The sequence below is a fragment of the Haplochromis burtoni genome, unplaced genomic scaffold (assembly GCF_018398535.1).
Source record: "Haplochromis burtoni strain Fernald_Lab_line unplaced genomic scaffold, NCSU_Asbu1 Contig_153, whole genome shotgun sequence".
In the NCBI taxonomy this organism is placed as follows: domain Eukaryota; kingdom Metazoa; phylum Chordata; class Actinopteri; order Cichliformes; family Cichlidae; genus Haplochromis; species Haplochromis burtoni.
The window spans coordinates 1,205,134-1,220,628 of NW_024582514.1; the positions used below are offsets into that span (position 1 = coordinate 1,205,134).

General features: G+C 42.7%; 1 protein-coding gene and 1 long non-coding RNA gene across 3 annotated transcripts in view; both read left to right on the forward strand.

Annotated features, from left to right (window-relative positions):
* Nucleotides 1-899: 899 nt before the first annotated feature.
* Nucleotides 900-13,524, forward strand: zgc:152863 (uncharacterized protein LOC562658 homolog). 2 transcript variants are annotated; one of them, XM_005932634.3, is made up of 5 exons: nucleotides 900-1,031; nucleotides 5,563-5,669; nucleotides 8,892-9,086; nucleotides 11,774-11,906; nucleotides 12,518-13,524. In XM_005932634.3, exons 2-5 carry the CDS (start codon nucleotides 5,576-5,578, stop codon nucleotides 12,855-12,857), a joined length of 762 nt encoding a protein of 253 aa, XP_005932696.1. In that variant the 5' UTR covers nucleotides 900-1,031; nucleotides 5,563-5,575; the 3' UTR covers nucleotides 12,858-13,524. The 2 variants fall into 2 exon arrangements, with proteins under 2 accessions (XP_005932696.1, XP_042080765.1); XM_042224831.1 differs by lacking the exons at nucleotides 900-1,031; nucleotides 5,563-5,669 and having other exon boundaries at nucleotides 8,462-9,086.
* The window catches only part of LOC121815201, a 21,828-nt gene continuing 7,363 nt past the window's right edge, over nucleotides 1,031-15,495 (forward strand). Inside the window, exons 1-2 of the long non-coding RNA XR_006054874.1 lie at nucleotides 1,031-4,095; nucleotides 13,259-15,471. This is a non-coding gene — a long non-coding RNA (uncharacterized LOC121815201). The remainder of the gene's footprint in view (nucleotides 4,096-13,258; nucleotides 15,472-15,495) is intronic.

Consider the following 15,495-nt stretch of genomic DNA (forward strand, 5'->3'; position numbering starts at 1 on the left):
ATTTGTAAATGTGGATATCATGTTTGATGAAATAACACCTGAAACTAAAGAAGGAGACACCAAATTCATGAAAGTACTCACCAAAGTCATAGACCAAAGAACAGGTAGAGTTGTCAATTTTCAACCAGAAAAGTCGCCCTCTGCTGGACATTTGAAAGAAAAAAAGGTTTAAGTCTTTACTTACAAAACCCGAATGCTACGTCCATCTTTTAAATACAGTCTGTGCGTGCAGCTTTCTAGCCTCCAGCAGGGGGCGACTCCTCTAGTAGCTAACAGAAAAAACACATCTATAGAAGAATAGTGGGAATTTTCCTGCTTGTTACATGTAGATTATTCAATTCTTGTGAAACACAGCATGATTTACAGTTTTTGCCTAAATTCATGGGTATCTTGTGTAACATCACTACCATAACACCCATGATCTGTGGCCATCACTGACATGATTCCCAGGGTGTAGTAACACGGCTTTTGACTTACCTGACTATGAGCTGTAGTCTGCTTTGTGTTTAACAAACATGTTAAACAGGCTCAGCTCATTATGACTGCGAGCAGCTCAGCCCACTGCTTAATTAAATGTGCTTCCAGGAAGTCACTTCATCGGCTTTTCAGCTCATTTTAATGTTTCTTTGTATATGTTTATTTTTATTTTGGAACCGGCCACAGTTTCCTTTTCCTAATTGTGCTAAGAGGAACTAAAGCGTTAAAGGGTGTGTGTGTGTTTGTGGCTTAAAGAGAGCGTTTCCAGAATATGACGGCAGGCGCGCAGGTGGGCGGTGTTTGGAGGCAGCAGCAACCAATGGGAGGCCTATGTGTCGCTGTCAAACACAGCTGATCGATGAGTGAGGGGAGAACAGCCCAAAAGGTCCCACTTGTTGCTGTGCAGGAGCAGCGATCGTCAGCTGGTCGCGGAGGTCTGATCGACCCTCGGTTCGCGCCCTGAAACCGGTGAGCAAGCACACCAGGAGTCCTCGACAGCCCTGCAGCCGCTCCGGTGCACGATCACCCCGCCGTGCCTCGCTCTCAGCCCTCAGGTGAGCTTTTTTCATATTATTTCTGACATTTTCACTCCCTTCCATTGCTCCATTCACACCGAGGAGGTGTCGGGCTTTGCGCTTACCTGCCCGGTGACGGCGGGATAACGCAGGTGTAAAGACGAACAGCGAGGACTTCCCACTGTGATCTGGTGTGTGGGTGTTTTTCTGATGTCGCTGGATCCACGCACAGTAAACATCGGCGGTCACAGCAGATCGCGCAGGGGCGCTCGGTTTCTGTAATTGAATTATTGTTGCGGTGACAGAAGAGCGGCTCCTTCACAAACGACTGAAGGGCCTAAAAATAACAGGTCCGTCATGCTGATGATGATGCGGTGGAACGGGGGGATTTTTACATAACAAACAGTGTTTGTGCGCAGAAATCTGTAATCCGACAGGAGCTGTGCAGCTTTTAAGGACAGGCTTTTAGTTTCAAGGCTTTCCAGGAGTCCTTGAAGCCTCTTCAAGGGTTAATTTGAATGGGTTTAAGCTGTCAGGGCTCTGCACTGTAAGAGTGTAGGTCTACAGATGAAATATGACTTTAAGCACTTTCCTGCTTTTCTCTGCCACATTTCGTGAACATTGGAAATGATGCGAGCTTCAGATGTAGCAAAAAACGCCTTTGAGTAATGAGGTTATCACCCTCAAGCGCACTTGTGATGTTACTGATGTATTGTTTGATTGTGAGGTGAGGAAAGTGCTCTTTGAGTCACGTTCATTAACACCAAGACCGTCAGATGTGGACTTGTGATGGGGGACGTACTTTTCAGTCAGTTTTATTTATATATTGCATTCATATTTATTTTTATGTGAGAGTATTTATGCTAAGGTTTTTTGCAGTCCGGCAGTAATGCCATAATTTCTTTATGCTTGCGTGAACGAGGAGTCTTGACTCTTGAGGGACTGAGGAGGCAGGATGAAGGAAAACCAGTGTATGAGTTGTTCTGAGTTATTTTCTGCTTTCCTTTGTTTTTATGCTGCTTGTTGAATGATAAAAGAAGCAATCTGAAGGCGTAGCTGGGCCGATTTCCACATTCTTCAACATTAATCAACTAAAAATCATAGCAAAATGAGAGAAAGTATGAGTCAAAACATGTTAATTGTAAAAACCTGAAGGAAGGATCTGGACTGTGGTGGATGAGCTAATATGAAAGTTCCTGTCAGATCTGGCTGATTGAGCGGTTAAATGAACCTGTAATATCAGACCAAAGCGGTTTTACTGCCATAATATTAGTGCGTGGCTAATTTCTGGCAGATTTTATGACCTTTAGTATCTTACATCTGACTCACTGAACAGGAAACACTTTATGGATAAAATCATTTCCACAAAGAGATCTGAGATCATCAGCAAGGATCTCCAGTGCTAATTTAGCTTTGAACTTTCACCACATTTCAGTCTCGATCTGCAGCTCCCTTAGCCGCGGCACACACGATTAGACCAGTAAAAAATATAGAGCGATACAACATACATGCAAAACACGACACACTGTAAAACCTGCATCTAGAAACCAGGCAGCACTTCTGACGGTGCTTTTAAGCGTGAAATGATCCTGCTTTCCGTGTTTTTCTCTATTAATTTATGTCTCAGTTAAGTGAAGCACACATGATATTCCTGTTTCCCTCCTGCACTGAGATGCGTTCGTGTGTCTCAAATAAATATTGGTGCACACGGGAGCAGCAGCTGCAGGGTGGCATGCTTGCTGCATCCCTGCCATCGGCTCAGTAATGCAGCATCAGCACTTCCACAGAGTGCTGCTGTGCATTGTGTACACAGAGGCCAGGTTTCTGTTTCTTTGTTTGTTGTTTCATCACTGATGGGGTTTTTTCTTTCTTTCTTTTTTTGTTGTTGTCTCAAAACATAAGTGAGGAATAATTTCCTACCGCGTGGTCAGCTGAAAAGACGGATTTTGGAGCCTGACCCCAAACACAGGTTTAATCACATGCTATCTTATGATATCTGAGATGGAGCTCACATGTTGACTCTAACTTGTGGTTAAAAACTGGAGTCAGTTCTTAATTAAAAGCGGTAATAATCATACCCTGACATTAAGTGTTATATCCTCCATCTGCCTGCTCGTTTCTCACGTTCACACTGGAGCAAAAAGAGCAAAGTTCAGGCTTTCACAGGAGGACTCTTCTTCACGGCTACTCATCCACCACGCTCTCAGATGTGGCTTAGCACCAGCTTCTACAAACTACTGTTGATAACTTCCATAACTCACGCTTTTGTTTCCCCCCTTATCTTTACTGTCTGCGTCATGTTGTACGAGACCGCGAGGCTCCCTCAAGGTTGCAGTCCCCTTCTCACCTGTGCTCACGCCAGCTGCTTCCTCTGTTTGTGCCAAACAGCTCGATGTTGTGGCTGCAAACATGGGGGGAAAAAACATCAGGTCCTGTGCGCCAGAAAATATTTCCAAGAAAGAGCGAGCTAAACAAGAGCAAATGCTACTCTAATATGAGATAAAGAAGGTGAAATGTGTACACACAGGCGTGGCCACCCTGAGTTACGGTGAAATCATTTCACCTCAGTCATGAAGGGGAGGTGTAGGTGATGGGGGAGGACAGTCCAGCTCCAGGAACTATTTTCTCTGTGAAATTATTCTGCTTTTGTCTTATTCTCACTGTGCAGCTGCATTTTTTTGTTGCACCTGCAGTGTGGAGTCACCTGTAGCATCTGCCAGTCATATCACCAGTCCTCAGCACCCAGACTGCACCGGCGCAGCCTGAAGTCGGCAGGAAATCTGACATTTAAGCCTCTCCAGAACGATTCTGATCGAGTCTGCGTTGGTGCTTCACATCTTCAAACGCAAAGTTTGCCAAACCGAGCGAAGCCTGGCTGTCGTTTCAGGGCTTTGTAGCGAGACAGGAAGGCCTGATGAGGCTGGTTTTATTTTATCACTCTGTTGTCACGGCAGCCTTGTTGCCTCCAGGCTTTTTCTAACTTCACAAACATTACAGCACAAGTTCTAATATCACACAGATCCATGATGACTAAGATGCAGACCTCCCACACAGGTTGTGGTCACAGAAGATGGAGATGATGTGAATGTGTGTGTGTGTGTGTGTTTCAGTGTGTTAATCTGTTGTGTGTGTGTGTGTGTGTGCGCGCGCATCTAAGCCTGGCTGGCTCGCTGAGGCAGTGGGTCCTCCCCCGGCTGCTCTAGAGATGACTGGCATCTCTGTCGACATGAAAGCACCGAACACAAATGAAAGAGGGCAAAGTACACCTACACGCACCTTTTCACACATGCTGGCATTTGGGCTCCGGCTCCGGCAGAGGTCTGGAACCAGTTTATCTCAGGAAGTGTGTGCGTGCAATGTTAGTGATTTGGAGATAAAGGTTTGGTTGCTGTGGCGATTGCTTTCGGTTTCGGCGTGAAGAAAGTTTTGTATCGGCGCCGTCAGACGGCGGCGGTGGTCGATATGGCCACTTTTGAAACCGTAAACAGTGGGAGGTGGTAGTTTCAGAATGGATCACCTGAAAGGTTGAAGTCAGGCCGTGCTGTCTTGGTTAAAGGTTTGATGGGAAGATGGTGAAATAAAGTAGGGTGTGTGTCTCTTTTAGAGTAGCTCTGCATGATTCTGAGTCCAAAATAATCTTTATTTGAACTGTTCTGAGCATCAGTGCAGATCCTCAGTTCCTCCTCTGACTGAAACAAGCAGTCAAACTTTCTTCTGATTGGCTGTACCTCACAAACAGAAGGTCTGAAAAGCTGGTGGGCGAATTTTTATCTGATTATTTTTGCAGAAAACTTCTGCTCAGCCATCATCAGCAAAATCCACGTTTCACTGTTACTTTGCTGCATTTCCAGTAGAAGCAAATAAAAGTGTGTGACTGTTTGGCATTTTAACACAGAGCTGTGATATAACGTGTGGCTGACGCTGCTTTGTGACAAAGTGACAAACAGATGCTACACGATTATTCAGTTACTCCGTTGGCTCTCAAACCTCCTTCAGAGGCTGGAGAAACTCCCCAGTACTTCCAAACATTAGACAAAGATCCTGGTGGGTTATAATCTTAAACATCTTCATCATTGTTGCTTCTCTGCATTTTAAAAGCAGCTTTCTGAGTTAAATGTGGCTGAAAATGGCAGGTTTTATGCTGCAGACAGAGGGGAGGACGTGGGGCTTTAAATCTGATGTTTTGTGTTTAAAAATCAGAGTGAGGTTCTTTGTCGCTGCAGCTGCAGCTACTTGGTGAGCAGAGGGTGTGGTGGTGCTCAGCAGCTGACAGGTGTGGATGAAGACAACAGCTGGCTCGCTCTGTAGGTGTTCTCTGAAAAATAAGGCGGACAGGCTGGTTCACAGCTGACAAAAGCAGGGTGAAGGTGTTTGCGTTCACAGCTGGGGTGTCGTTTTAATCAGAAAGGTTTTGGCAGGTGGGGGGACTTCTTCCTGGTGACCGTCCGTTACCCCCGTGTGTGTGTGTGTGTGTGTGTGTGTGTGTGTGTGTGTGTGAGAGAGTGTGAAGATGGCCGCTGGCATGTTTGTGTGTGCTTTCTCCTCCTCTGACTCTCTGTTGTGTCACCAGGAAGTCCGGTTTGATGTCGGCCTCAGTCCTCTCTCCATGGCCGTGTGGACCCGTCAGTCTGGTCTGTGGACTCTTCCTGCTGGCCTCCTCACCACTCCTCATTGCAGGTACGACCTCTGACCCCAACAGGGTCGCTTTTAAAACACGCAGCAATCTCCACTCAACCTTTTTGAAAGAACTCAAGCAAAAACTCTGAGCTGATGGCAGAGAAATGACGCACACTTTGATTCAGTGTTTGAATATTAGAGAACTAACAAAGTGCTCATTCATCTCATCGTGGTGGTTTTACATTTTGGACTGAAAGAAGAAGTAGGGAAAAAGATTGCCAGTGTCAGCTCTGCCACTTCCTCTTAACCCCTTTATGACAGAAATTGCTCTCAGATGATCCAAAAGATACGAGGGGTGAAGAACCTAAACAGAAAGTGATTATTTCTGCCTGCTTCACACATCAGAGTTTAGTTTTCACAACTGTTATGAGTAGTGTGCATGCAGGCCAGTTCACTTTGCACATAAACGTTCATCTAAAGCAGTGGTGTCAAACATACGGCCCAGGGACCAGAATTGGACATTGAAACATGTAATGACTTAACTTTTTTTCAGATTTTTTATTTTTGGCTTGTCCTACTGATAAACACCTCCCCCCCAACATTCATACTACACCAAAGTAATGAAGTGATAGATCAACATTTAAATGACAGAAAATTCCCATTATGTTTCTTTCAAAAGTCTTTTTATTAGACAAAGGTTCCAATACAATGTATACAATAACACAAAATGCTTCAGAGTATTCCAAAATTTCAATCTTGTTCCCACCCCAACCCTTAAAACAACAAATAATTGGCAGCCTGCTGCCCAACTAAACAAAAAAACAAACAAAAAAAACAGGAAAAAAACAAACAAAAGCAAAAAACAGCAAACAAATTCCCATTATTTTTATTTGAATTAACAAATTTATAATTAAAAGCAATGAGAAACCAGAACTTTTGCACATTTCTTATGCTGAGATAAATGTGCAGTTAAACCACTTTACCGTGACCGAAAGGGAATTTTTACTGCCCACTTAAGATCAAAGTGGGTATGTGTGTGGCCTTTGATGTAAAGTGAGTTTGACATCCTTGATCTAAAGCGTGCTGATTGGTCAGTTTGAAGACGGTGCTGTGATGTCCCTGAAATTCACAGACATGTAAATCTGTTGCCTCAATAAATTTGATTTAAAAATGTGGAAGAAGCCAGAGCTCCACCGAGCCCCATTTATTCTGGACTGTTTCAAAGCGCTCTATGAACCAGGGAGCCCTCAGCCTGACACATCATAATGCAGCTTTGTCAGGCGCCTCTTGTGTTTCCCCTTCATGCAAAAGGCATCATTGAGCGTCAGTTGTTCCAGCCGCAGCTCTATCGGTACCTGACAGGTCACAGTCCTGTTTTTGCAGGACTTTTTTTGTTTTGCCCAAAGACTGGGCTTGGTTTAAAGCTTGTCTCTTCACAACAGGAACCCTGGTATTTGAGAAATGACGAGTTGGGAGTTGCCGATTATTCTCACGAGTGTCGTAAAACCCTGTGTCTTTGTATTGCTTCAATTCCCACAATCCTTCTGCAACCAAAGAGCTCCAAACACAGACGCATGGCAACCCCAGCTTGAGTTGCATAAGCGGTTAAAGAAACTGATATAATCTTATTTTATTCAGCTCACCTTATGTGTACCAGCAGGAGTGAAACTGGAAACCACTTTTTAGTGAAAGTTTTGAAAAGATAACTTTATTTGGAAATTCAGATTTCCACCTGATCTTACCTGAAGAGAAATTTAACATGAGATTTATTAAAGCCACACAAACACTAAAAGATCAAAAAGTCACCCTTATTTTTTTATTTTTTTTTTTAATTCACTGAAAAGGCCACATAAAGCCTCTGCAGCAGTTTGGACTGAAACACACTTATATGACACCTTTACCATGACTGATTTTGAAACGCTACATGAACTTTAGGCAGGATGTCTGCAGTTTCTCTTCAGGTCACTGTGTTCAGTCTGTTTTGGAGGTTTGAAACTAGCTGTCTGGCTCCTCCTGTCCTAATAAGAACCTAATGTCACGCTCTTTAGCTCGTATAGGAACCAGCTGCGTTTCGTAACGCTGCAGTGCAACTTTGTGGCTCAGATGCGTCTAAATATCTGTTTCTTTGATTTTAGAAGGCGAGTGAAATCCCTTGAAAGTGTCTTACTTTATTCATTCAGGTGTCATTTTGCGCTCTCAGCTTCACACTTGCCCTACTCTCAGCACGTTAACGCTGAAGAGGTGGAGGAAACCATAATTCTGCAGACATACGTTTTTAAGGTGAAAGATGAAGAAATAGAGGAAGTTGGGAACACAGCTGGGTTTCTGGTAAAGCTGCCTGCTGTGGGCGAGTAAATAAAGATCATAAAAAAAAAAAAAACGGAACCACATCTCTGTGGAGCCTTTTGGCCACATATCAGCTCTTGTTTGCTGTAATAATATCCCCTCGCTGTGCTTTCATGTGGACACAGCTTGTGTTGCACTCTTCATCCATCACCCCTCACCATGAAACCTCGCCTGCATGCTTTTCTTCTTCGAGTGTGTTGGAATAGCAACTTGCACTCCAGGCCGACTTGTTGCCCTTTGGTTTCTTTTTTGTTTAGTTATTTAAAATCCAGACAAAGGATGCATGCAGGTCCTCTTTCATTATCCATTCATTCAGTGAACCATACAAGTGTTTGCACAATGACACATTTAAGAACAGTGCAAATACAAAGGGGGCAGAAACTTGCAAAATCATTGGCTAGCACTGTGAAACCAAAGGACACTGTGGACATAACTCTAAAGCAATGCAAGCCTACAGGAGATATAAAACCCCCCCTGAATATTTATGTAATGGGGGGGGGGGGGGGGGGGGGAACCCTCAATCCAAACAGAGCTAAATCTCTTAGTTTCAGCTGATGGCAGTTGGTGGAAGGAAGGAGTGAGAAAAACACCTCCACAATGTTTATCCTGTTCTTTAAAGCCAAAAGCAAACAAACGCACATGGAGCAGTGCTGCAAAAATGTAGGAGGGCCGAGGGAGAACATAAACAATATCCAGCAACAGTGATGGATCCTGAACAAATGTCTAGGGCCACAGGACCGTAGTCTAACAATGGATGTCCAGAGCTTCCTCTCAGGACCCACCTCCTTCAGCTCTTCTGGAGCTGCACTGAGATGCTCCCAAGTGGCCATCTACTCTCAGCTGGATATGGCCGAATGTCTAACTTAGGAGGTGTCGAGGAGGTCTGGTGCTTGGAGAAACATGGCCCCTTCTCATCACTGTTTTGTTTTTCTGCAGGCAAAATGAACTGCACTCACCCTCTGGTGCCAGAATATGGAGGTTTTCGCTGCGATCCCTCCCCGTGCCAAGGCTTCCCTCACAAGACCACCATCCGCCTCTTCTGTGAATCAGGATACCAGATGAGGACCCCACTGTCCAGGTGCCGCAACGGGAAGTGGGGTCCTCCCATATCTGCCTGCATCCCCATGAAAGGTGAGAGTTTGACGGCCTCCAGTCAGAGTTATAGCGTGTTGTGTTTTTGTTTGCGCTCCAGCAAAGTGATCAGGGCATGGTGTTGATGTTTGTGTGTTTTGTTAAGTGCAAAGAGCAGTGGTACATTAAACTCACACTCTTAGATGTGTTTAATGGAGCTGATAAGCCAGTTTCAGTTTCCATGCTTATGAGTTTTGCTCATGCATATTGTCAGCAGGTTGTTAGTTTCGATTCGAGCCATCCAATCGCCTCTGAGGCTTCTGGAGTTACTCAGTTTAGAAGTCGTATGATATGAAACTTTCCTTCTTTAATAATAAGATTTTCTTAGACAACTCTTAACATTTCCCAGCAGTAGCGAGCATCACAGCGTTGCTTAGAGATTATTACTTAAGTTTATAATCTACCTGTGACTCATCTCCCCGTCAGCCCAGCCGGTCTAAAGGCTGGTTAGTCATTTTAGTCACCGCTCATTTCTTGTTTTAAGCATTCAGGAAGTAGATAGCGTGTGTACCAAGTACTTGTCGACAGGATACAAATATGTGTTAATGCTAATTTCCGATATGAAGAAAGTAATATGAAGCTTCATCTCATCATCTTCATCTAATTTCCATCTCATCATTAATACTAATGAGTATCAGCCACTGTTACATTTTTTTTCTTTTACAGCCGCTGACTTTATGGCACTATTGAAAATAATTAAGGAAACAAATTGTACTTGCGTGGCTTTTTAAAGTGTGCAGTACTCAAAGAGCTTGAGTCACATGAAATCAATACAGCATACCACGCGTTCAGCAAATTATGAACTCAAATTTCCCAGATTTTACAATATTTAAAACAGATAGCCGAGATCACGTGCCCCATACACCGCACAGTTTCAGAAACACTGGTTTCATGAGGAACTGGATGACAGCCTGATAACAACCCTGGACACAAGCACGGACTAGGACTCAGTAACCACTCCAAGAGTTAAAGCTAAACCAGCGCTCTTGGTCAATGAAACACTGACAGCAGCATCACACGGCCGCAAGACTCAAAGTCTCAGCAGAAAACTATGATCATAACACACTAAGTTAAGCATTAACAATCTAGTGAGACTGTGCATGTGCCACTGCAGATGTATCCCTTAAAAATAATTAAATAACACACTTGTGGATGACTGTGCTTCTCAATATTCACGAATAGGTAGTTATAACTAGACTAATATAAATGTATTAAATTCAACATCTTTTTAAAAGATAATATTATAATGGAAAGCTCATAAAATGGAACCAACGAGCGTAGATTTCTTTTAGAAAATGTACAGTATTTACATTATGTGTTAAGAGACAGATCTCAGTTATGGCCACATGTTGGTGCCCCATACACCACACACTTACCAAAACACCCATTTCATTAACTTCTGAAACAACAACAAGGGGGGGGGGGGAAACGAGTCTCTGTCGTAGTTTTCTGTTAATGTGTAAACTTTCATGTTTGTGGCTACATTATTGCTGGAAACCACATTATTCATTCACAAGAATCAACACCCACCAGCAGTGCCACTGAACTGTTGTACTCTTAGTCTCACAATGCCACCAGTGCTGCAGTGTGACCCGATATATTTACTCTTAGATTCTGCTGAAGTACACTTTTATTGGGCTTGTATTGAAACTTCAAATCTCTACTTCCTTTTCCTTTTTTTTATTTTTTATATTATTTCACATTTCAATGATGTGTGATTCTGCACAATGACTGTTTTATTTTAAGTACTTTTTAACTATATTTTGATGCTCAGAATCTTAACTTTACCGCAGTAAAGAGTCTGAATACACATTTCACTGCTTTGCTGAATAGCTATGCAAAACAAAAGGACTTTTAGTTTTGTTTTTGTGCACAGGGCTGCGCATGAACCTGAAAATCATCCCCAATGTTTTCTACACTGACACAAAATGTAGATAATTCAGTACCGATGTAAGTTAAATGCATCAATTATGCAGAAACAGCAGACGCAGCAGCTTTATCGTCTTTATCTTATGACCTACTTAAGAGGTGAACACAGACACACTCTACAGAGGAAGTAGCAGCTTTACTTTCCTCAGACCAGTTCCAACTTCCTCTGTCGCCATTCAGTCGAATGTGCTGCAACAGGAAGTCAAAGTGCAGAAAGAGGAAGCGGGCAAAGCCACCATAATAACCATTAAACATTTCCTCTCTGATGCTGTCAGTCTCATGGAAAGCTGCTGCCGTGTTGTCACGGGCACAAACAAACCACACAGCTTGAAAATCTCTCCTCTCGCAAAGATCTTGAGATAGATAATTAATTTCTGCTCAGAGCTTCTACTCAGAACACACAACCTTTCCCAGGGTTATGCATTTAGGTTCAGTTTACCTGTCTTATTGTGGTGACAAAAACACCAAATGCACATCTGGCATTCAGGCACAATTTTGGAAATAATCAGATCTCCTCAAAGAACCTGGATTTTAGTTTTGGAAGCCTGTTCTGCTGAAAACAATCCTGTTAAGTTCAAACCTGCTGCAGAATGTTCTGGTGGCTCTGCTGCATATGCATGGTCTCATGCATAAATGCGACCACACCCAAAATGGCCCAAGATGTTCAGTGTGCACACACACAAAGTCAGGAAAAGGCAACAAAATGTGAAGGTTTTGGTATTTTCAGCATCTGTAATGTCTGTCTTTTTCTTCCTCAGGCAATCCTATCCCCAAACCCGACGACTCAATGCCCAGCATGGCCACGACTGCAGTGGGTGTGTCCATCTTCCTGCTCACCACCACCGCCTGCCTGGTCCTCAAGTCCCGGCTCTACCCCTGTCAATCACAAAGGTAAGAAGAAACGTCTATTGACTTTTTATCCATGTATTTGTTTCTGAGCACCTATTTTTACAGGTGTGACATCTTATGTGTATTTATATGCACATGATATCTTATTCTACCTTTATAGTCAGTACCTTTACCTTTTTTTGACTTTTGTTGCCATGATGCCAGGTCTCTCTTGGAAATGAGATTTTTAATCTCAATTAGATTTTTTTTTTTTTTTTTTTTTACCTGGATAAATAAAATAATAAAAATACAGTAATAAATAAACTAATAGCTGTACAGGACAGACACCACTTCAAACACTCTGAGTGTTATCAGCCTATCAAAGCTGTTGCCACATGTTCTTATTATTATAATAAATAACTTCTTAATTAGGTCAATAACTTCTTAATTGTAGTAAGGCAAGAGGGTTCGTAGTATCCATTCTGGTTACTGATAAATACTGATACTGAAATGCGTGTTAGCATCACGTGCTGCCTTGTCTGAGTGTGGGGAGCTGGAAACACAGGCTGAACTTTAGTTACTTTATATTCAGTGCTGTAGTTTCAGGTCAGAGGTCAGGAGCACTTCATTTGTCATCTGAGCATTAACCTCTTACTTTTCCTTCCTCCCTGCAGCCGTCGCTCCTCAGACCAGCTGGACCTGATGGTGGACGGGCTTCCAGTTTCCCTTCCCTCCTATGAGGAGGCGGTGTACGGCAGCTGGGGGCAGCGCATCCCTGCCTGCTCAGCTCCCGGGCCCACGCAGCTCCTCCTGGCTCAGGAGGCTCCGGGCTGTCAGCAGTCTTCCCCGAGCAGCCAGTCAGATGGCAGCCACTGCCCGCTCCTATTGGGCCAAAGCCCTGACAACCCTCCACCGCCTTACGAAGAGGTCCAGTCGCCACATGCCAGAGACAGGATGAATGACGGGGACGTCCTGCAGCTCCGCGTTGCACTTTCAGACGATAAGGACACATGATGACGGACGGAGAGACTCAGAAGTAGTTTATGATTTTGACAGGTGCAGTGTTCACTCTGCAGATAACTGCTCAAAAAACATAAAAACAGGGGCTCACGGCAGACTCCTGTACTGCCCGCACTTTTCCTGGTTGGCTCACCAGCATCAGGACCTATCACATGGTATTTTAGACGATAAGCTCTGATTGGCCAGTTGTTGGGTCAAAAAAGACCCGAATGAAGAGGACTGAAGTGCATTTATAGCTGAAACGTTGATTGTATAGTGTGTTTGTATAAACGTTGATTGTATAGCAAATGTATGTGACACAGGGAGGGGGTGTGTTGTGCGGTATCATCGCTGTCTTGTGAAATCCTGAGAGTGTGAAAACAGGAAGGCTTTTACCAGACGGTGGTGACATGAAGGTGTGTGTGTGTGTGTGTGTGTGTGTGTGTGTGTGTGTTTTCAGTGTGTTTCTGGAGACGTCGTCTACCTTTCCCCTCAGTGACGGGGCTCATTAAGGCTTCGTTTGTGAAGTCAGTGGCGTGTTGTTTCTTTTCACTTCTGCATTTGTGTCTGAGACTTTTGCACAGTGTTTCTATTAAAGTCCAAACGGGCCGAGACGCACGGGCTGCTGATTTAAAATCACACACACTCGGGTCGTGGATGGTGATTTTGTTTTGTTTTTTTTGTTTTTTTAAATAAAATGTTAATTTCATGTACAGCAAAGTGCTTGGAAACCAAATGTTCTCTTAAAGTGTTTCTGCTGTGTTCATTCAATGCTGATGGAGGAAAAACTATTTAATATTTAATCGCTTTCAATCTACAGTTATGAGTCGATTGGTTTACTAAATGAAATCAATATATTTAGTAAATCACTGGAGATTTATGTAGGCACTTTTTAAAAAAAAAAATCAATTTAAAAAAAATAAAATAAAAAGATTTTAGGTGCAAATCTCTGAGATGACCCGGATGCCTTTGAGGATCATCTTCATGTCCTTACTGGGTTCCTCGAGTGACTGACGCCTTCAGACCTTGAATGTATTTAATGTTTTTGTTTTGTGCAGACAGATCTGAACTAATATATATATATATATAAAAATATGTGTATATAAATTGTAATATTTACAAAATGATTATTTCTATATTGTGTTATTGCACAGAACTATATGATTAATAAATGTTGAGGTGTTTCTTTATTTGCACGTCTCCGTCTCATTTGTTGTTGCTGTTGTAAACACAGCTGATATTTTGTGCAGCATTTGTCTTTAGCTGCTAGTTTTTACATAAGTCTGAAAGTTTTCACACAACTGTTTGAGATGCTCTGCTAAAAACAGCAGGAACTCTTTAAGGGGTTGCAGGGTTTTAAATTCCTGGTGGTGAACCTTTTTTCTTCTTGCTGAACAGTTTTTCCTGGCTGGATGAACCTTTTACCCCCTACATGCTGCAGGTTAGCCCACAACAACTGCTGTCAGCAGTAAAGTTGATGATTGTGTTCCCAGAAAGTGACTGAGAAACAGTGTAACTCAAGCACGGTGAAGAAACAGCACAGCGAGTTGTACTGTTTGAAGTTGTGAAAAAAAAAATGACACGAAATCTGGTCTTTCCCTTTTAGGAGACTGCAGGTTAGCTGGCATGAGAACTTTGCCCATGATGCAACACAACAATCAGACATCTGATGTCACGTCGCACAGTCAAATCAGGTCAATTTGTTTACAAGGATGGTTAAAAGAAAAAGCTAGACATTGATCATGCACAGCTAATAAAACAATAAATGCATTAAAACATAAAAGTACTATGACCTAAAAAGTAAACAATACAAAACAAAGCAGTCTAGTTTAACCTGTTTTCTAGGCTTCCTGCTCGAAAATGACATCCCCAAAATGAATGGAGTATTTCTCTGCAATCACAAACTGTGTAAACAATCTTGGTATCAAAATAAAGCTTACACTTGTTCATCAGAGGTGTAAAAATTGCAGCAGATGTTACTGTGTCAAAGTTACTCAGGCTGGAACACAGAAAAAGGTTTTAGTAGAAAACCCTTTTAAAAATATGCTTTAGATCTCATTTTAATCCAGAAATTCAGTAATCAACATATAAACATCATCTGTGCAAAGATTTGTGCTTCTAAAGTAAAACAGTGAAAAATTGCAGCACATTTAATAAATAAATATTCAGACATTGTACAACAAGTCCAATCCTGACACACTCTGGACACCATATATGAGTAAAAGTTTTAGGTATTAAACAGCAGAGATTATTTAATTTCATTAACATGCCTAAAAATGCTTGTTTTTTGAATATTTTTGAAGAATGAACTACACATTCACAGACTCTTAATTGGGACACAGCCAATGGGCCCTTTCTGAGGGGTTGCCGCTTCCGGCTTCTTTTGGCCTCTTTTAGCGGATTTGCATGATTGACACTTCTTTTTAACTGTTTGAGCCAATAGAACCGTGGTAACGATGCCACTTCATCTAATCAGAAGTTGCAAAGCCAGACCCCACCTGGGCCCAATTTATGTCTGTAGCTAGGTCTAAAATGACGGAAGTGGCTCTGATGCGCTAGTTAGCCGCGCTAGCTGCTGATAACCAGGGTGCTATCGGCTACCTGCGAAAATAACGGAGGAAACTGGGAGGTAAGCCAATTTTGCGCTGCTACG